General features: G+C 49.9%; 6 protein-coding genes and 1 non-coding gene across 7 annotated transcripts; 5 read left to right on the top strand and 2 right to left on the bottom strand.

Moving 5' to 3' along the window:
- Window positions 1-374: 374 nt before the first annotated feature.
- On the bottom strand, window positions 375-6,085 carry HO133_000260 (uncharacterized protein; the record flags this gene model as incomplete). The annotated part of the gene is made up of 13 exons (XM_037291200.1): window positions 375-811; window positions 969-1,570; window positions 1,716-1,726; window positions 1,788-1,808; window positions 2,779-3,187; window positions 3,253-3,432; window positions 3,488-3,791; window positions 3,842-3,924; window positions 3,978-5,302; window positions 5,368-5,538; window positions 5,593-5,760; window positions 5,820-5,962; window positions 6,016-6,085. The coding sequence occupies 13 exons, from the start codon at window positions 6,083-6,085 to the stop codon at window positions 375-377; spliced, it is 3,924 nt and encodes a 1,307-aa protein (XP_037152635.1).
- Window positions 6,086-6,812: 727 nt separating this feature from the next.
- Window positions 6,813-11,573, top strand: HO133_000261 (uncharacterized protein; the record flags this gene model as incomplete). Its single annotated transcript, XM_037291201.1, has 1 exon — window positions 6,813-11,573. One exon carries the CDS (start codon window positions 6,813-6,815, stop codon window positions 11,571-11,573), a length of 4,761 nt encoding a protein of 1,586 aa, XP_037152636.1.
- Window positions 11,574-12,360: 787 nt separating this feature from the next.
- Window positions 12,361-13,538, top strand: HO133_000262 (uncharacterized protein; the record flags this gene model as incomplete). Its single annotated transcript, XM_037291202.1, has 5 exons — window positions 12,361-12,745; window positions 12,799-12,988; window positions 13,043-13,155; window positions 13,213-13,322; window positions 13,377-13,538. The coding sequence occupies 5 exons, from the start codon at window positions 12,361-12,363 to the stop codon at window positions 13,536-13,538; spliced, it is 960 nt and encodes a 319-aa protein (XP_037152637.1).
- A 469-nt stretch (window positions 13,539-14,007) lies between these two features.
- On the bottom strand, window positions 14,008-20,105 carry HO133_000263 (uncharacterized protein; the record flags this gene model as incomplete). The annotated part of the gene is made up of 2 exons (XM_037291203.1): window positions 14,008-14,663; window positions 14,717-20,105. The coding sequence occupies 2 exons, from the start codon at window positions 20,103-20,105 to the stop codon at window positions 14,008-14,010; spliced, it is 6,045 nt and encodes a 2,014-aa protein (XP_037152638.1).
- A 477-nt stretch (window positions 20,106-20,582) lies between these two features.
- Window positions 20,583-24,566, top strand: HO133_000264 (uncharacterized protein; the record flags this gene model as incomplete). Its single annotated transcript, XM_037291204.1, has 1 exon — window positions 20,583-24,566. One exon carries the CDS (start codon window positions 20,583-20,585, stop codon window positions 24,564-24,566), a length of 3,984 nt encoding a protein of 1,327 aa, XP_037152639.1.
- A 259-nt stretch (window positions 24,567-24,825) lies between these two features.
- Window positions 24,826-24,896, top strand: HO133_000265. The gene has a single exon. It is a non-coding gene; the product is annotated as a tRNA-Gly (tRNA).
- Window positions 24,897-25,124: 228 nt separating this feature from the next.
- Window positions 25,125-25,489, top strand: HO133_000266 (uncharacterized protein; the record flags this gene model as incomplete). The annotated part of the gene is made up of 2 exons (XM_037291205.1): window positions 25,125-25,207; window positions 25,288-25,489. The coding sequence occupies 2 exons, from the start codon at window positions 25,125-25,127 to the stop codon at window positions 25,487-25,489; spliced, it is 285 nt and encodes a 94-aa protein (XP_037152640.1).
- Window positions 25,490-26,034: the final 545 nt, after the last annotated feature.

Consider the following 26,034-nt stretch of genomic DNA (forward strand, 5'->3'; position numbering starts at 1 on the left):
ACAATGGGAATTTTCGGCTTACGAAACCTTCATGAACTGTACAAAGTCTCTCTTTCGGTCTTCCGGAATTCGGAGCTCGAGACCGACGTGATTCTCAAGTCACGGGTGGCATTGCTGCGAGATATAGGACATAGAGGTCAAAGAGGAAGCTTTATGACGAATCGAAGAGCTCGGGAGAGGTCGAATTGGTCAGCATTCTAAAGGTTTGGAAATCGATGTCATGCTCCATTGTGATGCACAGATCTGGAACGAGAGGCAAGGACGGTTTCAGGAAAGCCAGCTTCGTGATCGAATCGATGTTCTGAATGGCATTAATGGGCTATATAACGTGGAATTGCGATCAGACTACGCCCGTCCCTCGAGGAGACCTGCGCTTAATTCAGAGCAATAGTTTGGGCTTTTGCCCCTCCGTTGTCGAACAACATCAGGAAGCTTGCTCCTTCCAGAGCATACAGACCTGGCCACACACTCAAAACCTGACCGACAGTAATCTTATTACCCCAAGTCAGCCCCCCGTCTCCGCTTGTAATTAATTTTGCTGCCGTGTTCGTGGTATAGCCATCTGAAGGAGCAGCTAGAGTGGAATCTTCATTCGTCATGAAGCTAACACAGAGTGTACCGCCCGTGTTGACGATTTGTGGTGCGCCGGCGGAGGTATTGGGGCTGTCTGGTGTATAGATAGTACTGCGGTTGCCCCAGGTCTTGCCGTCATCGGAAGAAGTGATGGATTGGACACTGAAGGTTCCTTCTACCTCGCTCTCAAAGACTGCCCTCAAGTCCGTCCCGCTAACAGTTGTCACCCCTGTCATACCTGCACAGAATTGGAGGTCAGCACGTTCCTGATCCATGCGATGAGGTTAGGTCACAAAACAATCTGGAGAGGTACAACAAAAATCTTTTGCTTCCCAAACATGGCACGCGGCTCAGAGATTGGTGCCAATCGAGGATGTACCGCGAAATTTACGTACCGTCACGTGAAGTTATGCCAGCCCCGGAAATAGTTTGGGCCTCTGTCCATGTTTGACCGCCATCAGTGGAGAATTTCTCCAGTGTGTCTTGATCTGCAGCGGAATTCTCACGAGAGTAGTAAAGCTGTAGCGAGCCATCTTGAGCATTACGGAGAAAAGGCTCCCAGTTTCCGTTGACAGGTCCAGGATCCGAGGATGGGGTACTTAGAAATGTCCACGTCTTGCCCAAGTCGTCTGAGTAGGCCACGGTAATGCGAAAGAATAAATAGACTCCAGTATTGGGGTCTTTGGAGTGGTTCCTGAACGTGCAGAGAACGCGGCCTGATGGAAGTTGGAGGACGTATGGATTGTCGATGTCGTTTGCGGTCGATGACCCTCTCGTGACTTCTCCAATACTTTGCCATGAAGTGCCGTTGTCGGTGCTCATGACAATCTTGAGTACGTTATCACCATCATTGAAGGCAGTGTAGGCGCCAATGATGCTACCAGCGGGCAAGGATGGACCAGAAAGATCGTTTGCCCGAGGATATGTGCCTTGACCAAAGATTACTGGACTACCTGCCAGAATTGGAAGAACACCGCTTCTTTCAACAACAGCAGCGCTCAATGGAGCTGACCAGCAGCTCCAAGAAAATAGAACGAGGGAAAGCACAATAACCAGACTGGGTAGACGATACATTTTCGAAATGACTGATATTGAACGAATGTGGTTAATGAACGTGGGGTGAGAGACTAGTCGACTCTCACAGAATATATATCTGGAAGTGATCAGCTACTCAGCACGCACTGGGTTTTCCTCATGGACTAGCTCCAACGTACCCTGATTATACGTAGAGCCTGCTGCACATGATAATGGGATGCCGAGATTGTGAAGAAAGCTCTCAGGAAATGCAGGCTTTATGCCAATTCCCATAGTGGAGGCTCCTTTCAATCTCCGTATGCCGGTCCAAAGTCCATACCGCGCGCTAAGAGAATGAGACTCCTTTCAACATGAGCAGGGGTTTCCTACGGGAGCACAGTCTGCAGCCTTTACGAGTACAGCCGCCGATAAGGCGTATGAACGTTGGGGAATCTCGGGACTCAGTAGCTTGGCCAGGGTTTCCGAGCACACGCGGTAAATGGTTGGTCGAGAATGTTCAGAGGTCACGGCACAAATGTCAGAAGTCAGACTCCATCCCTAATGCCCTCCAATACGTGGGAGTCGACAAAGGGTGTCCCAGACCAATATCATGCGGTAACATGGTGAGTATAGCTATTGGCCCATTGGTGTGGGACGGGAAGATCAACTTGATTAATTGAATGAAACGTGTCTGGCCCTGAAAGACTTTATCCAGGCGCTTATCAGCACACGCGCTCTACACCAATTTGACGACAAGTAGGTGATCAAACATGTCAATCAAATCGAAAATTTCAAAGTCATACGTATTATACACAACGGCTAGATCCCTCAAATTTCAAAGTGATTGAAGGACCAGGAGATACACAACGGCTCCCGGAATTGAGACATCCTAACCGCCAGATCCCTCAAACTTCAAAGTGATTGAAGGACCAGGGGGATCGCTTTGGAATCTCAACTCGCTCACTTGGCTATCATTGACTTGATCACTTTCACGCAAGCAGGGGTATGTAATCTATCTAAAGAGGCCTCGTAAAGGCCAGCGCTTTTGATCGCGTTTGATCTTTCTATGCAAGATTCACGTTTCACACAATGAATGAGATACATCATATCCTTCGTCCTGCTGCCAGCATGCACAACAAACTCTCGCGACCCTGCTCATCTTCGCATATAAGCTGCAAATAGAGGAGCCACCTCAGCTGATAGTCGCTCATGTGCAAACGAAGCTATCGTTCCATTCTGCCTTGCATCCGCTGCTCGAACATACTCGCTAACCCATCTCTTCACGTCTGTAACTTTAGGCCACTGGTCTCGGATTGGTCGCTTGATGGTCGTAAGCTGCGTGAAACCCACACCAAAGCTCATGTCGTCAGGATCTTGCTCCACAATTGTCTCTTCCGTAGCCGCGGGTATTGGGGGATTTTCAAGGAGCTTGAGCAAAGCCTCACAAGTGTACGCCCAGCCTTTCTTGTATTTCTCTGCAAAGGCGACAGAATCGGTCAAAGTCTTGGTGAAAGAGATGACTGCAGTCTTTCGATCAAGGGGTCGTAACAGTTTCTGTGTGTCTGGAAGGATGATGTTGAGGTACAGGGGAGCAAAAAGACTAAATCGTTCAAGTCAGCGTCGAAGAAAAAATCAGTCAATGAATAATGTTCGATGAATACATACCCATCCTGGACTTGATCTAGCTTGCTTATGAAAAAGTCTGCACCAAGGCCTTTGTCGTCCTTTGCGGAGATGAAATGGTATAGTCGAACGAATCTCGATGCGAAAGGTTCCGTCTTCGTATTCTGTAATCTGTTGAGGAGAACATTCAGTATGGAAGGATAGTATTGCTCCAACGTTGACCTAGGAAACTGGTCAGTAGGTGTACGAAAGTCTCGCCGCGCGTAAAACATCTTACGGAGGAAAATTGGCAATTGTGCTCTCTAGAAGCTCGAACCCGTAGGTTTCATTGATTTTGGTAGATGCTAGGCTTTGAAATATACCCAGTACAGTTTCTATCTGATTGTCTTGCGCAATGACGGACGAACCTCGCGAGATGATAGAGGTTAAGAGACGGACGAGGGCTGGCACATTGCCTTTTGGTGCCCATAATGCGGGTGTGAGTAGTGGAGGTATCAGATTCTTGTAGTAGTCTGATAACGATCCAGATGGGTTGGCTTCGAGAAGAGCAGCGAAGAGTTGGAAGATGTATGGTATGAACTCTGGTCTGAATCAGCACATCGATGTTGGTCAAGGATGTAACGAAGCTCACCTTGCACATCATCCTGTATCACAGCAATGAATGATACATATAGACCATTTTCGAGTTTGTCGGGTTGCGAAGGAGCGCTAAATCTATACAAGTCATTAGCACTGCATTGAATTCGGGCATTCTGCCGAGGTCTTACCGAATGAAAGCTCCGAGAGCCTCAAAAAGGTAGTAACAAAACCTGGGGTTGCTCGGGTTTTGACTACTGACCTGCGTAATCTTCACAAAATGTGTCAAGATTTCGTCCACTATAGGCACGACAGCTTCTCTGATGACAATAAGGACTCGCATAACACACCGCATCAAGAACTCGTTCTCTTGCAGCTTCGCAGGCTCAGGATCTTTCTCGATCAAGCCGAACAAATGCCGCAAGAGTTGCGCTGAAAGAGCTTCGACGCTTACCCTGCTGACTATTGGTTGTTTGGAAGCGTTGGTGAGGGCCATGGTGCGTTCTAGAGCGATCGCAGCATAAGTGTACACAACATAATCCGAGGAACCTAAGTGCTTAACGACAAGAGGAAAGGCATCTTGCCATTGTGCTGCCGTGATCTGACTCCTGAACATGTAAAGGTACTTGATGGCGTCAACTTGGAGAATAGGCTCAACGCCAGTGTCCGAGACCAGATCCCCAGCGATGTTGTTTTGAAAGAATTCAATGACGTTCGCAAAGGAGTTGACGCTTGTGACCCCTTGGCTGGCCGTGATAGTGCCTCTGGCAGCTATTGATGAGTACAGATACACGGCAGTGTCTTTCGACTTCCAATTACTAGCAGGGTTTTGAGCATAGTCGGACAAGTAGTGGTCAATGTATCGAAGGACGACCGTCGAGACCATACCCTCAAACTTTGCCATCAACTGTCGGAGGAAATCCGTCGCTGCCCGTCGCCGAGTGTCGCTATCAGAACCTTCAAGGTCTCTTCTGATGAACTCGATTGGTTCATCTTCGAAGAGTTCCATATCCGAGTCTCGCAATGTCAGGTTAGGTAGAATCACTCGCTCAACGACTTGGGACAAAGTGGAATCGTCATTGAAAGCCTGCGCATGCTCGGTACTGCTTGTTACAGCAGTCAGAAATTGTAGCGCTTTGCTGACCAGAATGTCGTTTTTAGTTTGCCGACCCACGGTGGTGAGCAGATTCCAGGAGCTTGATATGAATTGTCCAACATGTACGCCAACGGCGTCCTCGTACTTCTTGATCCACAGCTCCAAGACCTCGAAGATACCCGACTTGACGTGCTCCAGAGGACCTGCTTCACCATCGTCGTCTGTTTGTAGCAGATTGTTCTCGTATGTGAGATACTTGTGAAGCAGTGAGGTCACTGCGGGGAGGCTATCTTCGAAGACTGGTGGTAGATCCTGGACTGAGAGGTCGTAGAACAGCTTAACAATGAGATTTAGGGTTGCGAATAGCTGCAAGAGCATCGCTTTATTTGACTGATTTTGATCGATGAGTGCGTCTGTGCTCTAAAACCTCAATATTAGTTCAATCTCCTCCACGGTGTACCTTTGGTGAACGTAGATTGACTCACCTGAACCAGACTTAGAAACGGATTCCCGAACTTGCCCAATACATGATTAATTTCAGTGAATAAGGGGTCTGACCGGTACAGAGGCCGCCATCTCTTGAAAATTGAATGGGCGACTTGGAGCACTCCATTATTGGTCGCAGTATTATTAGGCGTCAGACGGGATACAAGGTCCTGGGCGAGCTTCAGCATTACGCGGGTCTAGACTTAAGTAGCTCAACAACGTACATCCACCAGTGAGTCCCATCTCTCCCAAAAGTCACTGTCCGCTATGACACCAATCGCGTCTCCCAATTGATACTGGATATTTGGGGGCACTGAGATCATGAGCCCAATGAGCTCGCGCTTGATGGCTGTAACCTCATTCTGAGGCAGCTTATGATTGCCATCTTCGTCCTAGTCACCGCATAAGCCGAACGAAATCTCAGATCCGTAGCACTAAACTAGGTGCTCACCGTCCAACTTCTCTTGATATAATTCTTGAAGTATAAAGCACCGGCTAGGCGAGCAGTAGGTCCGTAGGTTTGTGTGGCTACGATTTGCAGCAAAGACAGGGAGAAGTTCAGCTTCTTCTCTTCGTGCAGGATAGCAAGCTCCGCTACACAAGCGAGTTAGCCTGGCAATACAGATGCTGAAGGGACAGTACCGGACCTTGTTTGTTTTGCGTGGGATCTAAGCTTGCTTCGAGAATTTGGGCAAGGCCCGGAAGGTCCACAGCCATGGTCCAACGGCTTCAGTGTGTTGGACCTGGTTTTCAAGAAGCTCAGTTCAGCTGTAACAAACAAACTTTTTGAAAGCTGCGTCTGATGTAGCTTATGGTCACCGTATATAGGCGCGATACGCGCCAATAGCTACTTTACTCAATGTACCTCTGTGCTACTTACTATACTTGAGAGTACAGTACCGAGGGTACCTAAAACTAATTTTAAAGTATCTTCGATCAGTAGTCATTCATGAAAAAGGGCAATAAACTTCATTGTTCTGACAAGTGATCGGAGTCTCGACTGGTTGGTACGAACAACCGTGAATAAGAGATTGAGAGTTTTTTGGAGATGGACATATATTGTGGAATATGTAACAAGACTGGCCAATGCTGAATGATAATGTATTGAATACACAGTGTCTCAAGCCGTTTTACTTGAACATTCTCTTTGTTTGGTGTTGAGCCAGATGATTTTGTGGTAGGTCACTCTGTTCAAAAAGAACGGTTCGCGCTGCGTATCTCATATCTACCCCCTTAGCAGCCCCCCATCTACAAAAATGCCCCAATGCTCTCTCGAGCTTCCTCGTTCACCCCATACTGCCAACATTCTATTCGTGTTTTAGATACCATGCCTGTCATATCGTATACCAGCTAACACTGAATAAAGCTTTAGGGGAGCTGTTCGGGCCTGGTACTGCCACTACTGTTCTCGGAGGAACATTTACAACCAAGACCAGTTGTGTCCATGAACCCAGAAAGCGTTGATGGAGGCCAGAACAATGGCTCTTCTCCTTCGCTGAATGAGAGAATCAAATCTTTAACCATTGGGCCCGGAAGTCCAAGCCCAGTGGGAAGGGCGCACAGTGGTAGTCCTGACACAACCCAAGGAAGCCCATCAAGCAATAAGCAGAGTAGATATGTCAATGCCGAGGATGCTTTCAAAGCGAGGTGCTTACATGAACTCGGCCCGACGCTGCCAGCCGAGAAGAGGAACGCGGCAGCTTATGAGATTTCCAAAAAGATCAAGCTGTATTCCGCCGATGCTCTCTTGGACATATGGACCGTCGCAGAAGACTTGACCACGGAGAAAGCTCCTCTGGAAGCCCGCAAAGCTGGGTTTGCCCTTTTGAAAGCTTCCGTATCTCATTCAGGGATTTTGAAGGAGAGGGAGAGATTCTATTCTATGATAATTACACCGGTGGATCCATCCCAGGCGAGTCTACAGATATCAGCCTTGCAACGATTGACAAAAGACGGTCAAGAGCTCCATCCTTTTGAAGCTAAGCTTGTTATTTTTCTCAATCAGTCGCTAGAAGGGTGGTTTCTGGCTGCGGAACGTGCAAGGGAGTCTCGTGCCGGAAATGGGCCAATAAAAGCTGAGCCGAACAGAAAAATCCCAAGTCTAGCAAGAGGCACGGGTCGGAGTGGTGATGATGATTCTGGCAGAGAGCTTTCCAGCAAAGATAGCCTGAAGCAGTCAACACGCGGTGAGGAGACAGGTCTATTACGCGCGTTTTACCTAATTGCCGACATCCTTGTACACCACCCAGAAGTCTTCTACGATGATCAATTGAATTTTTTGATCGAGCGACTTACGTCAATTGCCCTCGCAGCCAGATCGCGTAAAGACATTCGGGGTACTCTCAAGATATTCTTAGCCATCATAGCAAATGGGCAGCTTCCAGCATCAGCGTTAGAGCCCTGTATCCACGTGCTCTGCAACGTATATGGTATTCAAGAGACCAAATTTGAGAAAGGGGTGTGGGGCTGTCTCTCCCATCTTCTAAATTCGAGTCATCAAGCCGCTACGAAAAGCATACTGTTGAAAGTGTTGATCGATCCGCCAAAGGATAGTAGTATCGAGAGGACGATCGCAGTTGTTCGTGGAGCATTGCTTACAATAAGGCGCGTCGCTGGGGACAGTAGTCTTGGGGGCGTACTCATCGACGAAATCCAGTCGCTCGCACAAGGACTCAAGAATGCACATACACTGGATGCACAGCTGGATATTGATGCCCTGAGAACCATCAACTCACTCATTTTCAATGAGCATGTTGCCGATGCCCTTGGCGGAGAAGACTGGAGTATTCTGGGGGAGAAGCTTGAGGAGAGCGTCCGAGTGCCATCGACGCTTACGACACGTGAGGACGTCAGCTCCTCCTCACCGCTCTTCAAGTTGATGCTAAGCGATCAAACATTGAAACGCGAGATCACAAGCGAGATATCCACAGAGCTACAAGATATGGCGAGGCGCATCATGTTCCTTCTACAAACAGACTGGGAGTCCTTGGATCAGCGAAAGCTGGCGGCTGTTACGAATATTCTTGTCCTCATGGCGTTACGTGTGCCCTCCGTCTGGAAGGACGCCATAAATGCCATGCGAATCCAGGGCCTACTGGATCTAAGCAACGAAAATTGGATGCCCCACTTTCGAATGGTGTTCAGTAAGGTTTTTATGGATGCCTCTCAATCCGAAGACGCAAGTTGTCTGGTCCTTCGGTTATTCGAACAACTATTTCCAACATTGAAGCTCGACGCCAAGAAAAAAACGATGTATGAGCATTGTCTCCGCAACGCCTGCCACATGCTGAGCGGGGACACGAACCTTCCAATCTCAGTAGTCGCGTGCCTGGCCGAGGTTGCAGCGCAGTGCGGTCCCGACATCGAGAACGACACCTTCCAACCTTTACTGCATGTGATTGAAAAGGCGTTGCAAGTTTCCTTGTCAGACCATGCGGCGCCTGTTGAAGCGCTTGACCGTACCGTAGACTGCCTCATTAAGATGTTTCTCAGATCTTTACCGCAATCCTCTCTGAAGACAAAGAGGTTATACAACCTTGTTCTATCACTTGCAGCACCTACAAATTCGACTACCGTGAGGCTGAGTGTCATCAAATTACTTACGCGGTTGAGATGCGATGCAAAGGAGGCAATCGAGGTTGTATCATTCCCTGATAGTCTAGGATTAGCATCAATCCTTTGCAGGACAGAGGCCACGGCCATATCACAGGACTCCGTGCCCACCCCGTCGAATCGAACGTCGACATACGAACAACCTCATGTGATGCGCACTGGTCGGTCCAGCGTTGTGGACAGCTTCAAGACTGTACGGTCGAGATCAACCACAAGGTCTGCCAGCTTTAGGGAGCGTTTCCTGCAGCCCAATCAGCCTTTGTGGATGTACGATGGGCCGTTCAGGGGCCTTCCAGAAGACCCACAACATGGGCCAAGTCAGGTCGTTTACTCAAAACTTTCAAGTAAAGAAAATCCCAACGTTTTGGACCTGAGTTCTTGGCTCGACGTCGTGATTGGCATCCTAGAAGAGGGTAGCGACTGGGAGGTCTATAGCTACATTCTGGTACATTTGCCTTCTCAATTGAGTAATCGCTCGCTGTTTGCACGCCACGTCAAGCAACTTCAGACAATGCTCAACCTTGTGGTCGCCCAGGTTGAGAGGACAGGTAATAAGCCTTTCACTACGCCACCACAAGAGACAGGTATAAAGCCGCGTGACATTGTTCTTTGCTTGCATCATACCCTGACAATGCTCTTGCCTTTTAACGAGCACTTTGGTAGACGCGAATTGGAGAGCACTGTGCGAGCTTTTGCAAACGGCCTTGACAGGTGGGACGGCGCTGGAAAGTGTTGTATACATGCCCTGGCTTTGTGCTGTCACGAGATCCCCTCTGTCATTGACAAATGGATGTTCAACATTATCCAGAAAATGCAACAGAAGATCACTCAATCCGATTTGGCGATCGATATACTCGAATTTTTAAGCGGCCTCTCTGGGCTGCCGGATGCCTGCTCTACCGCTACCGCAAAGGTACCCGACGCCCACTCAGGCGCCGTTGCGGAGGATGGAGGCTTTTACATGACGGTTTTCGGGATCTGTATACGTTACTTAGACTACGCGAGGGACCAGCGTCAGGGACAGACTGGCAACGCTGGAACACGATCCAGCCTCCAGACAAGCCGTCAAAGTGGAAGTGCAAGCGAAGTTGCCCAAAGTGCTGAGGCGAGCCAAGCCTCTGATGCGCAGACGAGTCTCTCGGAATACGTCTCCGCTTTAGCATATCATGTCATCACCTCTTGGTTCTTGACGATTGAAGTAAGTCGGCGAGCGCGGCACGTTGGATGGATAACAAAGGGGCTTGCCTGCAAAGACAATTCAGGAAATCCAATGGTGGAAGAGCAAAGCCAAGTAATACTTGACATGATGCATCGCACTGTATTCTCAGACCTGGGGGAAACACAGCCAGACGAACGCTTCGTTGACCCAGACGAAACAGCAATAAGAAAGACCTGGTTGGATGGCATGAGTATCCTCACATTGGAGATCTTGCCAAGCAGTAACAGTGGTCAATTCACGAAGAGGCAAGCATCGGGCACAACGCACGCGTCTTACTATCACAATACCGCCAAGATGCCTGAGCATCACGTCAAAGGACACAGGAGCGATTCAAGTTCCCATTCCCAAGGGCTTCCCGATGTCTATCCAAATCACATGTTCCTTCAAATATCTTCTACAATTGCACCGCTACCTATTCCCTTACAGCCAATCGTTCTACCGGACAATGATGTTATACAGCGTGCGCTGCGGAACTTTGATCGGACTGATACGGTGGATGGCCATAAAGCGGGCGTAATCTACATTGGCGAAGGTCAATCTTCCGAAGCAGAAATCCTGGCAAACTCACGAGGAACGGATGCTTACGAGGCTTTCCTTTCGGGACTGGGAACGAAAGTCAAGCTTCAGGATGCCAAATTCAACACTCAAGGGCTTGACCGTGTATCTAACATTGACGGCACAGATACCTATGCTTGGCGCGATAGAGTCACTGAAATCGTCTTTCATGTCCCCACGATGATGCCGACAGATCCCGAGAACGACCCTCAAGGTGTGAAGAAGAAGGCGCATGTCGGAAACGATCGTGTGAAGATTGTATACAACAATTCGGGTCGAACATTCAATTTTAATACCTTCCCTTCGGAGATGAACTTTGTGAACATCGTAGTTACCCCAGAGGCGCATACCGGTGGTGGACGTTTGATAACAGCGAGAAAGCTGCGGAGAAGAGCGACGGGAGAAGACGAGCCGGAGTCATCAGCCACGGAGGTCTATGGTTACTACAAAGTGCAGACACTATGCTCCTTGAAATTTCCACAGCTCTCTCCAGCGGCCAGCCTAAAAATCGTTTCGGCTGAGACTCTACCCACTTTTGTCCGCAACTTGGCCTTGAGCGCCTCTCTGTTCTGCCAAATTTGGTCTGTCGTACTTGGCCATGGCGAATACTACTCGAGCTGGCGGGTACGGCTAAAGGAAATTATCAGACTCAGGAAGGAGTACGCGAACACTAATGTATCTGCCAACGTGGCATACCCACTGGGTCCAGGTCCGCCTCCTATATACGACGGTGACAGCTATACGGGCGTTGTTTCAGTGGGCGGCATTGCAGAGCCAAATTATTTTCATATGAGTCTGGACTTTACGAGGTGGACATGAGTACATATGGAGTTGATTGGAAGGCGTTGGTTAGCATAGTGGTGGTAGACAAGGATAGCCGTGGAAAATCCTTAGGGTTGATGGGGAGAGACGAATGTGTTCATGATAGATAACAGGAGGCCACGCCAAAGGTTTTGCTTTATCTCTTTTTCCATTCATCAAGGGGTATCAAATGGAGGTATACATTGGCGGAGTCCTTGGGAGGGGAGACGAGTCCAATTCAATCAGCAGCATATAGGGAGGAACTAGTGAATGATGTGTATAAGAGGATGGTTGTGAGTATGCCGGATGGTGGTCCGAAATTGGCAGTCGGTATTGAAGACGCAGAAATTGATGGGTGTTCTCCTTTACTCTGTTGGATTCCAAAGTGTAATAACAGAACCAGATGCTCAAGTGCTTGAAGGTGACAAAGACCGTGACAAAAGGATACTTTCAAACGTCCTTATAATGTCCTTGAAATGGTGCCCTGCCTTGAAATGTAAGAAATGTCTGGTAGGGAGTTAGTGGAGGTCCATTTTGTACAGGAGTCACGTGCGCAGGCGAGCCAAGGAAGTCGCGCGAAGAAAGTCAGTTTTGGAGGGCCAGGGCAAAAGCCACTTTCCTTGAGGTAGGCTTCCGTCCATCGTCACCATAACTTATCCCTAACTTATCCCTAACTTATCCCTAAGTCATCCCTAACTTAGTACTCCAATTCACCATAACTCATCCCTAACTGACCCTAACTACCCCTAACTGACCCCTAATTTACTCTACCTAAACGTCCCGCGCCCAATCAAAGTACCACGGAATGCATCATCTCTTCAAAGGCGTCACTGTCGAGGTCATCTCCCAGGGAAAACCTCTCAAGCTCTACGATGATCCGGATGGGGATCCCAGTCCAAGGACACCACAACGATACATCGAGGCTGTCACTGATGCCATCTTCAAGGTCAGAATTACCTTGAGTGACAAGTTCTCGTTGTACCGGCTCCAGCCTGATGACGGTGTACGTCTTTCCATCATTTACGACGGTCAACAGCTCGAGTGGTACAAAGACTTCTCCACCTGGGAACTCTCACAACGATGGAGCAAAGGACAGCCAGCAGAGCACGTCTTCTCACACCTCTCACGTTACTGCAATCACTCTCAGCAATGGACCATAGGCGAGACCACTTTCGGCGCCTTGAGCACAAGTGGGTTCTCTTGGCTCCCTACATTTGGCGATGGATATCTGATCGCGTATCAGGAGACACTGTTGATTCAGGTCCTTCAGTGGCCGAAGTGAAAGATCTCGGCAAGATACAAGTGTCAATCCGCCGCGTGCACAGGACCAAACGAGCACTACCTCTGCATACCCCGAAGGATAAGATAGGGAAGCCGATTGTTGAGGTATCCGAGAAGATACTGAAGGGCAGAGCTATTGTCAACACAGTCCTGTATTACGTGTCTACCGTGTTATCCGTCTACATTCTAACCTGACGTCTCTGCAGCACAGCCAACCATTTGCCTTCAAGTGGACCGCCTCCCACGACCTATGACATCAGATCTATGAATGGAGTGGAGGGTGCGCCGTTGACGTTTAACATTCTATACCGTTCGAAGCGTGAGCCGTGGAACTCGTACTATTGCTATGCTGTGCGCTAATCAATTGCCTGTCCAGACAATCTCCAAATGCTAGGATGTATTCCTCGAACCCCATCCCCTGAGCACGAGACTGCCGCAACCATCAGCGATGTCGCTAGTCGAGAACAGAAATTGCGAGAGCTGCGAGTCAGTCATTCCTATCGAGCGAGGCTACCACCAGTCAGGCTGATACTAAAACAGGCTCAACTTGCCCTTCTGGAAGGCGCCGGGAACGTCAAAGCTGAAGGCTCAGTCTCACGGGCAACAGTAAAGCGCGAGTTGGAAGACACAGAAAACGCAGGCTCCAGAAAACGTTCTCGAAACTCCCGTCCAATCGAGACCATCGACCTCACGGACGACTAGGCTGATAGTCACTTCCAGCGTCCTCCGAGTCAGATTGTTCTGAACGGTACTGTACTGTGAACGTACAGCGCCAATACTCTTCAATACGCTTAGACTCATGGCGCGGAAGTCGTTTCATATTGATCCATGTTCTAAGATACCCGTTGCATATTCGCTCTTACGACTTCTTTCTTCATGGCAGAACATAATCACCAATGTCACATAATTTTGGCTTTGCGCCACCCTGTAGCATAATCACTTACACATCTACTTTAACGGAACAGATAAGAAGTTTAGGCACAAGTCAAACGGCATCCTAATGCCGTGGGTTTAGATGCCCGCAAAGTACATTGAAGAACATGGTACTTACTCCACATAACTCCGTTGCCCACGAATAATATACTCCAGCGGATAGCAGCCATCAATGACGACGCGTCGCCCATTTACTCCTGCCACTTGGTGGAGCCAAGCTCAGAACGTCTTCCGCCCTCTATTTCGCCATTACATCGACATACCCCCTGCCTTTCTTCCCCTTCCTGACCGTTCCGCCCTTCCTGGCCTGCGGTACTCCAATCAAATCATCAATACTACTCGCACCGCTCATTCCCGTCGCTGGTCTTGATGGGGGAGCCGAAGGCGGTCCGGACAATGGACCTGTAGCCGAGAGCATTGATGCCGCGCTTGGGTCGGTTGATGCCTCCTCAGTAGTGGTTGGGGCGTTCACGGCCGGCGACGGACTTCGTGACGGATACTGAGATGCAGGGTTAGATAATAGCGGATTCGAAGTCATCGGCCTAGTGACATTGATAGGCGGAGTAGCCATCGCCGTGGGAAGTGGAGGCACTGCTGGAGGTGCGGTACTACTCGGCCGAGGAGGTCCAGCTGCGCTGACCACTCTGGAAGGCGGACCTTTGGGTGGTGGTGGTGCAGGGGCGGCTGCAGCGGTTCCATCAGGGTCCTTCTTGTTGATCCATCTCTTCTTTTCGGAATCGTAGTAAAAGGAGTTTTGTTCGCCGAGCTTAGCTTTGATAGGTGCATTGGGCGTGCCGTGGGCTTCAGTAGCATCGCCCTCTTTCTTGCTGCCGAGCCAGCCACCGAACCATCCAGACTTTTTGCTCTTAAGCTTGGGCGCCTTGTCCTTCTGCGCTGTGTCAGGGTTAGCTAGATGAACTAGAAGACGAAGGTATGTTGATACATACCATCCGCTTCGGCGGCTCTTCTGAAGGCCTCGTCAGCCTCTCCATCCTTTCGCGCCTTCTCTTCTTTCCGAAGAGCAGCTGCCCGCGCATTGAAGTCATCGCCATCGTTATCGTCCATGGAAGATTTTTTCTTTGGGTTTTCTTCAACTGGGGAATCTCCAGCCTGTGGAACATAAGGGTCGTACACGGGCGGATTGTAGCTGTCTATAGGCGGTGGCTCATAGCCGCTCGTCGAAGGGGGCTCGTATGTGTATGATGGAGGTTCATAAGTCGTCGAAGACGGCTGATAATCCCCAGCCGATTCAGATTGGAGTAGGGACTGAAACTGTTCGCGAGATGGCTCCGGCTTCAAAGGCGGAGTCGGCCGATAAGAATCTTGTTGGTAGAGAGACAATAACGGATCTTCGGGCGGAGCGATACGCATGTGCTCCGGCTGTGAAGGCGGTGTTGGTAGATAGCTTTCAGTACGTGGAGGATAGCTCGATGGCTGAGATGATGGTTTATACGACTCAGGGTAAGAGCCAGTAGATGACACAGGTCTAGATTGGTATTGCTGTGGGGCAAACCCTGGTCGAAGAGAGTCGTTCTGTGCCTGTGTTGATCTTTGATGATCCTGTGAAGAATTACCCGATTGTTCTAGAGAAGGCCGGGGGATATAAGGACCAGCTGGCGCATATCGAGAATTCGAAAGATTGCCTATATGGGCTGGTGGGCTGACTCCAATCCCTGGAGCATAAGTGGTGTACATGTCGCTTGAAGATGGAGTCCGACTAAGGTTGGGCGAGTCGCCAGCAACTCTCGCGAATGGCCCTACATCTTGTTCGAGTGCTTTGCCAGATCCTGTGGATGCAGCATCGCTTTCGTCCCCAGCCACGTATTGATTGAACTTCGCCCATATAGAACCTGAAACTTTATCGATGCTGGGTTTCGATATCCATGATCCAGAACTATCTCGTGGTGCTTGACGAAGCCTATCCACTAGGCATTCTAAGGCTCCAAACAAGAGACTATGGTAGTACGGTGATCGCTTGGTGGTCGAATTCAGTGCGCTCGTGATAACCTCACAATATTGTTGTGCTTCTGATTTGTACCCATTCTCAGCTAAGATCATCGCATGATATAGCTTATATGACTGTAGGTGCGGTGATACCGTCGCAGCAGAAGACGGTGCAAGCACTGTACGGGCAAAGTCGTAGACTTCTGTAAGGAGTATGCTGTCCAAATCTCTGCCATAGTCGAAGGGCCGCTGCAAATGGTCGGCCCCGAGAAGAGCAATGCTCACTTGGGAATCATCAGGTCCGCCGAAGAGTCCAGGCGACTTGGCGAAGATATAACAGATGTGCGCTGCTTCAGTTCTCCCATAGCCGGCAAGTAACTGTCCCAGTGACACCAAAGCTCTTCCATCATCAACGCTGCGATTGCTCAGAATCAATGTCAAGGTTTCTCGCCACCGGTCCAAGCCATCGAGTGCATTCTTCGTAGGTCCAGTGGTGGCAGTCTTACTTACCATCTGAAGACCAGCGCGAGCAGATGGTGGCACAAGCTCGTCCATACTCTCATCCCAATTCCCAGCGAAGATTTGATAGAGCGCAGCTAGTGACTCGGTGTTGTCTCCAGAGGTCTTGACTTCCTGGCGCACAAACTCTTGGGATACTTGTTTCCACACATTTTTTTCCAGCGTAGAGGCTAGTAACATTGCATGAGCCCATAATCGATTGTCAACAGCATGCCAGACGGCTTTCTCTCGCTCGCCGTGCAATAGGAGCTTGCGCAGACCTTCCATCGTCTCTGGCTTCACGGGATCCGGAATAATACGAGAGCCACTGTTCCGTGAGATGCCCAGAAGTGGTGAATTGATATATCGGGGAGGAAGGGACGCAGTGTCTCCCACCGTCAGTTCTGGAGAAAGTATTGGTCTGATGGCATTTTCGGCGGAAGCGTTGCCATCGACCGCACCATCATGCTCAACCACAACTCGCACAATTTTCCACAACAACATCTTTTCCTCATGACGCTTTCTTGGATCTGGGAGAGTTGCGCTTCTGATTTGGCCGGCCCCGCTGCTTTCTAGGTGAGCAATTCGTCTTTGCAGCCAGTCCAGGACGTCCTTTTTTTTGCTTTTGGACCTCAGAGGCCCGGGAAAGGTCGCAACATCTTCATCGAGAGGAAGAATCTTGCCATCTAAGATTTTAACCTCCCCAGGGCTACACTTGATCATCGGTGTGTTTTGGCCTGCCGCGTAGCGAGGAACCTGCTTCGGAAAGCTTGTTACAATTGTACCACCAAAACCAAAAGAAATGATTGGGCATCCTTTCCAGCGCTCGAGATGGTCCGTTTCCCGACCATCAGACGGTTTGATGTAAGTAAGATCCTTGGAAAAGGTCCTTTCGCGTGGTCGCATTTGATTCGGTATCGGTCTACTCTCTGCAGATGGTAATGACACGTGGTTGTTGACAGAGGCTGGCCGCTGATATTGATTTTGCATGCTTTGAGGCAGCTCTGGGTTGTACTTGCCAGTGCCTGGTGACTGCGATTGGGATCTTCGAGGTGATGGCCCACGAGCAGAAGTTCCAGAGGCATTCGTTGGCGATTTTTGAGGCTGTTGAAAGGATGCAGACCCATCCGACGACGTACGATCGGCGTCTGGTGTGTTAATAACATAGGATGAGTCCGAAGGAAAATTGCTGAGAGGTGCATAGTGGGTAGGGGCCAAAGGCGGAGGCAGGTCTCTGAGTTGTGAGTTGTTCTCGAGCCTGCCAGTGCTCTCATTCTGCTTTGCGTTCGGTTCCTTGATGCTGGCATTCTGGTGGCTCGGGTCAGAGCTTAGAGACACTGAGTCTTGGGCTAATACGGCTTGTCTTCCGCTCGACATTGGCCGGTGCAACGAAGGGTCAGAAACGGATGTTCGATGGTTGCCTTGCGGCAACGCGCTATTCTGTGCAAGCGGGCTTGAAGTACGAGGTTGGAAAGACAAGTTTTGTGAAGGGACTGGACGACCAACAAGTGATGGTGATGCAGCATATCGATTCCGAGGCGGCGGAACGTTCGATTGCTGTAACGGAGCAGGAGAGTATCTCGCGTTGACTACTGGCAGAATTTGGCTTACAGGCTCTGACTGCGAGACGTTTGCATAAGGGCTCATCCTTTCAGGTGGCAGAAGCTGATATTGTTGGGAGGAGCTGGAAATCCCTGAAGATGGCTGTTTTGTCATTGAGACTTGCCGCGGGGGATCACGCTGAAGTGACATCGTTGGAGGTGGACTTGGCTGAGAACTCGGATGTGCTACTCGGCCCATGCTACTTGATGGACGAGGTTTACTGGAGGGCAATTCTTCGAAAAAGGTACCCATGCTAGGCGAAGCTTTGAGCGGAGGCAAACCGTTACCTGTGGGTACAGATGACACTACGCTGGGGAGACGCGGGACTGGGGGTTCAGCATGAAGGGGTGGCAGTGCGCCGGTGAACATGCTGCTACTTCTTGGCGGCGGAGGTCGAGCCGCTGCGACTTGAGCATCAGAGTTCGGACGCAACTGCTGGTAAGGAGTGCGCTTCTTTGGGCGATTTACATCCATGGGGAGGTCGTATGGCGATGTATAACCGCCCTTGGACTTATCTGCAAAGCTCTGCGTTGAAGGCGGCATTTGAGGTCTTGAAGAAGACGTCTGAGCAGCATAAGTATGCTCCCTATTTGTGTCTGCAAATCCGTTCGGTGCAGGGACCGAGTGATTAAGGTCGGATGTTATGCGCGACGGTTGATGGGCCGGTGCACCGTTGCTAAGACCGGAACCATACGTGGGGGAGACCGTGAAAGATTGAGAAGTTGAGACTGGCAGATACTTGTCACGTGATGAAGAGTGTCTAGTACTGATCTGGCCAAACCCCTGCAGCCTACCATCTGAACCATGAACCGGCTCAAGAGTTGGGGGTGATGGTATTGCTTGCATCCGGGTTTCTGTCTGGTTTTCACTGCCTTCGAGGAAACCCTCGCCATCATCTTCAAAGAACGAGGATGGATCCAGGGGTTCCTCATTGTCTTCAAGGAGGTCATCATCACCCAAAGCAGCCTTCCACAATTCTGCAAGATCTTCGTCCTTTGGCTGTGCCTCGGTAGTATCCATCTGCTGTTCGGCAAAAATTTGAGACTTGACCGTGGTCGCAGAGACCGCAATCCCTCCACCTGTCAAATTAGCCAACGATAGCCTTTCTTCAGTGCTCTGGGGTTCTCCATGAGTGGCGCTGTGGGGCGCGTAATGTAATGAGTCAAGAACTTGTATTGTAGACTTGCGATCCAAGGCTTGCGGCCTGAATGATGATGTCTCGTCTGACGGTGATAGAGACGTTTTGTCGAAGAAGTCGTTATCGTCGTCGCCTTCAGCATTACTGTATCTTCGTGCATCCGGACTACGAGTTGAACCTTTCATAGCAGAATGCTTGGGTGAATGTGATGGCATCAGCGGTAGACCCTCTTCGAATCTGGACTGTTCGTCGGCCTGCACAATTGGATCGACCGCGTGGACAGCGTTTGGATTGGCGAAAAAGCTCTCATCCTCGTCTCCAGTTGAATCGAAAGGCCGCAGCAGGGTGCCAGCATTCGGAGTCGAGGCAGTTAAGGTGTCCAACGAAGATTGACGATCGATTGACTCCGCACTGTTATCGGCTTCCATAATATCCTCTGCTTGCGAATGCGACAGAGAATGCGATGGGATGATTTCGGTCTGCCGTAAGGGTGGCACTCGCGGAAATGAATTGGTCCGACTGATTTCGCCTGGTCTGAGGTCTTCTGCATAGCTAGGCTCCGAGTCCCAAGCCTTGGCCATCTCTTCTTTGCCTCCTAGAGCATTCCCAATATCAGTTGGCTCCGTGGCAAATCCTGTGAGTGTTGCCAATTCTGTTTGAGCACCATTGCCTTCTTGCCACAAGTCGTGCGATAGACTGTCTCCGGATGGTCCAAATTGAGAGTGAGAGTCTGACAAGCTGGTGCCAGCTCCTGCACCTTCCCAGAGGTTGCCCAGCGCTCCCTCAGAAAGGCCAGCTTTTTGCTTCTCAGCGTACTCTGTTTGCCCATCCACATCATCTGGCAGGTCATTTGGATCACGGTCAACCCGAATGTCTGATTGAGCCGTCCTGTCCACGCTTGTGGTATTCTGGTCATCCTCTTCGACAGGTAGAAGCACTTCATCCTCTGGTTGTCCGGTATCTTTCAAACCGCCAGGTGGCTTATCCAACGGTTCCCCTTCATACTTGTTGTCCGCAGAAGGCAATGGCGTTGGAGGACTTTGATCCGTCTGCTCCCCATTTGCCTCGTCCAGTTGATGTGAATTGGGCCTCATCGCAGGATGCCAGGAACCAGGTGCATTTTCGTGGTTTTGGGCCGACGGCGCCACATCCATCATTCTCTAGAGTGCATGTAGACATAGGACACTGGGATCCGTCAGTTGTCAGGTTCTGGGTCATCGGCGAGTCAACAAAGCAGGAAAGACTCTCCTTGACGTGGGAGAGATGCAACGTACATATTAACCTTCCCGGAAACACGTCAGCCATGCACAAGCAGCAAAGATGAGATTATCTTGGAAATCCAATCCAAGCTCAAGTCCAATGGTCCATGAAGACAGATGCTAGCGTGCCGGATTAACCTCGGCTTTTCGGAGAAGAAGTGGCCTAGAGCACCAGAGGAGTGGTTTCGAGAGCTCTGTGTGTGATCTATCTAATCGAACTCCGCTACTCTGTGGTATTGGTACTGACATGATGCCGAGAATGATCCGTCTTATGCCAAGTTCTAGAAACCACTTTCTTTTGATAATCTGAGTCCCGGTCTCGACCCAAGTGACAACTGCCATTCAGGCCAAGTTAACGGCATACATGAAACCATGTCGAGACCCCATCAGTACCATCAGCCCAATGCTCCAGACCCACTCAGCGATGAATCAGACTCAGATATTGAAATTGATTTGCAGGAGCTAGACCACGCCACTGCCGAACATGGATCCGGTATCTACACTGATCCATATAAGGTGCATCAGCGGGCGGAGAGTCAGATACCTCTAAGAAATCTGCGGGTTGGGCGAGCGCGCGGATTTGGTCGCCAAAAGCATGGCATTGATGTGTCTGGTGATGAAGAAGATCTTCAGGGTTTACTACACGATAGTAACGATCACGGAGACTCCACTGGAAGCCTAGGTGTTGTCGACGACGATGCTCCTCTTCTCCAACCAAATGGTCGACCGGTGTCGAAAGCTTATACGACTGAAGGGCGCCGAGGCTTCTTGTCCTCTCACTTACGGTTGCCCAGCTTTGCATCTGGTCAGCCCGATCTCGAGAGCACTCCTACTGAACAGATAGGCGCAACGCAAGCTGGCGGAACGTCACGCAATATCAGCATAGGGCAATATCCCCCACCAAAATTTCCGCCAAATGCTGTATCAAACGCTAAATACACGGCCTGGAGTTTCCTGCCCCGAACGTTGTATAACGAATTCTCTTTCTTCTTTAATATGTATTTCCTCATGGTCGCTCTGTCTCAAGCTATACCCCCTTTGCGAATTGGATATCTTTCAACATATGTTGCACCATTGGCGTTTGTTCTTGCAGTTACACTGGGTAAAGAGGCGTTGGATGATATCGCGCGCAGAAGAAGGGACGCTGAAGCGAACAAGGAAGAATACACCGTGCTTAGACTACGAGATAGTTCAGAAACAGCAGGGTTCAAAGGAAAACGCAAGCGCCGCTCGAGGCTTCCGTCTAACAAGAATTGGGCCCGCGGTGTTTCCAAAGGTTCTCGTCTTGACGCCATCGAGGAGGAAGAAGAGAACCTTGGAGAAGAGAGCCAGAATGTCATATCGAATAGTGAGGTCGATGAAATTGACATCAAATCCCGAGACCTTAAAGTTGGAGACATTTTGAAGCTTGGAAAGGACCAAAGAGTACCCGCGGACCTTGTCATACTCAAAAGCTATACCACTGAATCGTCGATCACCGTCCCTTCGATCCCAGCTGCTTCACTGGTGTCGTCCGAGGAAACCGGCCCCCTTGTAGAACCTCTCGAAGAGCCTCCCATTGCCAGGACTTTGAATGCAGGGAAGCATTCAAACCAGTCAACCTCTCTTGACGCCTCCACACCCTCTGCCGATGCCGGTGGAGTTGGCGAGACTTTCATCCGGACAGATCAGCTTGACGGTGAGACTGATTGGAAGCTACGTCTTGCTTCACCTCTGACACAGTCTCTGGATCCACGCGACTTTACGCGACTGAAGATTGTGGCTGGGAAGCCCTCTAAAGAAGTCAACGATTTCGTTGGTACAGTTCAGTACCGCCCACAAAAGGCACAATGGGTAGCCAAAAGAAGTGTGAACGACTCCGAAATCACTGTCAAGACGGCACCATTGACGATAGATAATACGGCTTGGGCTAATACGGTACTTGCATCTAATGCCACTGTTCTAGCAGTAGTGGTATACACGGGTGCACAAACGCGGCAAGCTCTGTCAACGTCTCCGTCACGATCAAAAGCAGGTCTCCTAGAATATGAGATCAACAATCTCACCAAGATACTGTGCGCCCTGACTCTGACACTTTCCATCGCTCTCGTTGCAATCAGAGGCATCGAAGGCCGTCCAGGCCAGCAATGGTATGTAGCTGTAACAAGGTTTCTCATTCTCTTCTCGACTATTGTTCCCATCAGTCTTCGAGTCAACCTGGACATGGGCAAATCAGTATACGCCCGTTTCATTGAACGGGACCAAGACATGCCTGGAACAGTAGTCAGGACAAGCACGATTCCTGAGGAACTTGGACGAATCGAGTATCTTCTGAGCGACAAAACAGGTACTCTCACACAGAACGAGATGGATCTCAAGAAGATTCATGTTGGCACGGTCTCATACGCTAACGAAGCCATGGATGAAGTCCGGACCTATATTCGCCAGGGATTCTCAACAGGTGTAACAAACGATGCTACACAAGCAGCGTCTTTGGTCACACCTTCGTCTACATACGCTTCTACTTCCGCAGGGGCTTCGACGACAAGGACACGACGAGAAATTGGCTCCCGGGTTCGAGATCTTGTCTTGGCGCTTGCACTTTGTCACAATGTTACACCATCTACGGAAGACCATGAAGGCCAGAGTGTTACCACTTACCAAGCTTCGTCGCCAGACGAGATCGCAATCGTCCGATGGGCGGAGAATGTAGGGCTTCGACTCATGCATCGGGACCGACACACTATCACTCTTCAGTCTGTTGATACCTCTCGAGTTGTGGTTCGAGTCAAGATTCTCGAGGTCTTTCCGTTCACATCAGCCGGAAAGCGCATGGGCATAATTCTGCAATTCTCTCAAGGGGCGGAGTCTGCCGTTTCCTCAGTAGAAAGTCCGGCAGAAGTCTGGTTCTACCAGAAAGGCGCTGATACGGTTATGACCTCGATCGTCGCTGCAAATGACTGGCTAGACGAAGAGACGGCAAATATGGCTCGAGAAGGCCTTCGTACTTTGGTCGTTGGAAGGAGGAAGCTGTCAATGCAGCAGTACAACGAGTTTTCAATGCGATACAAGCAGGCTTCAGTGTCTCTACAAAACCGGGATTCGAGCATGGCAAAAATTGTGAAAGACTATCTCGAGCATAACCTGGAGCTCCTTGGCGTCACCGGTGTTGAAGACAAGCTCCAGAAGGACGTCAAGTCCTCCCTCGAGCTCCTCAGAAACGCTGGTATCAAGATCTGGATGTTGACGGGCGACAAAGTAGAGACTGCCCGATGTGTCGCCGTTTCTGCAAAGCTCGTTTCACGAACTCAATTTATTCATACCATCACTCACCTTTCAACTGCTTCTGGCTCCACTGCTGCACTTGATTCCCTATCCCTTCTTCGCTCCAAACCTGAAACCACGGCCCTTCTTATCGACGGCGAGTCATTGTCTTATTTCCTGACTTACCATCGTCATGACTTCATCTCCGTCGCCGTTCTCCTGCCGGCCGTTATCGCTTGTCGTTGCTCTCCGACCCAAAAAGCTGACATTGCCAGTCTCATTCGACAATTCACTCGAAAGAGAGTTCTTTGTATCGGCGACGGAGGTAACGATGTCTCAATGATTCAAGCTGCTGATGTTGGTGTTGGTATCGTGGGCAAAGAAGGGAGACAAGCTTCTCTCGCAGCGGACTTTTCTATAACCACCTTTCACCACCTCACTAAGCTTCTCGTTTGGCATGGCCGCAATTCCTATAAACGATCGGCCAAGCTCGCACAATTCGTCATCCACCGCGGTCTAATCATCTCAGTCTGCCAGACGTTCTACAGTATTGCAACCCAGCTCCAACCGCACGCTCTGTATCGCGACTGGCTGCTTGTTGGCTACGCAACTGTGTATACGATGGCTCCTGTGTTCAGTTTAGTGCTCGACAAAGACGTTGACGAAGGGCTAGCCAATCTCTATCCGGAATTGTACAAAGAGCTCACCACGGGCAGCAGTCTGAGCTACCGTACCTTCTTCGTCTGGGTGGCGGTCAGCATCTATCAAGGTGGCATAATCCAGGGGCTCAGCCAAATCCTCGTCAATTTGGACTCGCACCGGATGGTCAGCGTAAGCTTTACGGTACTAGTCATCAATGAATTGATCATGGTGGCCTTCGAAATAGTCACGTGGCACTGGATCATGGCCGTGAGTATAGTGGGCACTGCCGCTATATATGTGGGAAGCGTGCCCTTCTTGGGTGGATACTTTGATTTAGGTTATGTTTGGAGTTGGGGATTTGCATGGAGGGTGGCGGCGATATCTGCCATCAGTCTCATACCGCCGTACTGTATAAAAGTACTGAGGAGGACGCTGAAGCCGCCGAGCTATAGGAAGGTGCAAGGACTGTGAAGTGGCATAGCCAGGGCGTTCTGATTACGGGAAATTGGGAAAGTGCATTTGTGATCTGAGCGAGTTCAGGAGGTTTTGCATGTGATATGGCGTCTTAGAATGGGATCATGAAGCTATAAATTCCAACATCCACAATATCTCAAACAAGTGATATTGGGGATAAGTGGCTCCGCTGCGCCTTCAGGACTTCGAAGGATGTGCGAGATCAAACCCAGGGTAAGAAGAAAATATATAGACAAATAAACACCATTTTCAATATGCAATGATAGTTCAAGGGTAGAATTCGAGCTTCCCATGCTCGAGGTCGGGGTTCGAGTCCCCGTCATTGCAATAAATCATCTTGTAAAAAACCTATTTATTCATACGGGTCATACTTTTGTACTTTTTCACCTTTTTCCTTCTTAGATTTTCTTCTCGCCGTTCGAAGTATTTCCTATCCCTGTTGTTGAGAAAGATCACTTTCAGAGGGTCAGAGGGCGTACAACTTGGACCGAAAGTTGCCCCCGCTAATTTCACCTTTTTGGTGGATAACTATCGATCACACCTCCCACCCCCACGATGGCGCCTCCCTCTCGCAAAGAATCCGAAGCCCAGGTACGATCCTGGGGCTTCTCTCACGTCTTTTCATGGGCTGATGGCCCGTATGCTTCTCTATTCCTTTTCTCATCAACTCTCATCTTTCCCCCCTCCCTGAAATCATAGCTGATAAGCACTGGCGCAGAAACGCACATTACCCTCCCCACTCCCATCACTGCCTTACGACCCATCTAATCCGCCGAGGTACACTTACAATTACGTATCCCAAAGATGAGACGCCGACCAAAGAGACGTTTGGCGTGGGCTCTAGAGTAGATGTTGAGGCCGGCAGGGTACACGAGGTTTGGATGAGTGACGAGGGATGCGAGTATATTATTGGGGAATAGAACAGAAGTGGAAGGAGAGAAGAGGCTTGAGGCCGGATGGGCAATTGCCGGCGTGAAGTGCGGAGGGAACGAATACCTCCCCGGGGATTGTACCTCGAAACGTGAAAAAGATCGTGCTTCAAGACAAACCCCGATCCTAAATACCACAGACCATGGAATAACAAATGAAATGGCCATGAGAATGCAGACCGCAGACGAGACTGCCGGAATCAATATCCCACGCATAAAAGCAAACGGATCGCTTTTCCCCGACCGGACTATGTTCCGGGGGTCATTACAACCACTTTTGTATAACGACTCCACGTCTTTTTGTACAATGCCAATGGATCACCCTCTGAAGAAAGTACAAGTTTTCAGCTCCGATGACTTCTCACATGTGTACCACTTAGATCCTTGCCGGAAATAGTGCAAGACTTCAATTCCGATCCCTGCTCGTACTGCTTTTCCCAGCGGAAGCCTGCCCCAATATCTTCCGCTTCAAGACCTCCGCCGCCCCAAGTGGCAGAGCCTGGTCGCTATACTGCGAGCACCCTGTTGAGTCACTC

This window comes from Letharia lupina (genome assembly GCF_014066315.1).
Source record: "Letharia lupina isolate WasteWater1 chromosome Unknown contig_10, whole genome shotgun sequence".
Classification (NCBI taxonomy): Eukaryota; Fungi; Ascomycota; class Lecanoromycetes; order Lecanorales; family Parmeliaceae; genus Letharia; species Letharia lupina.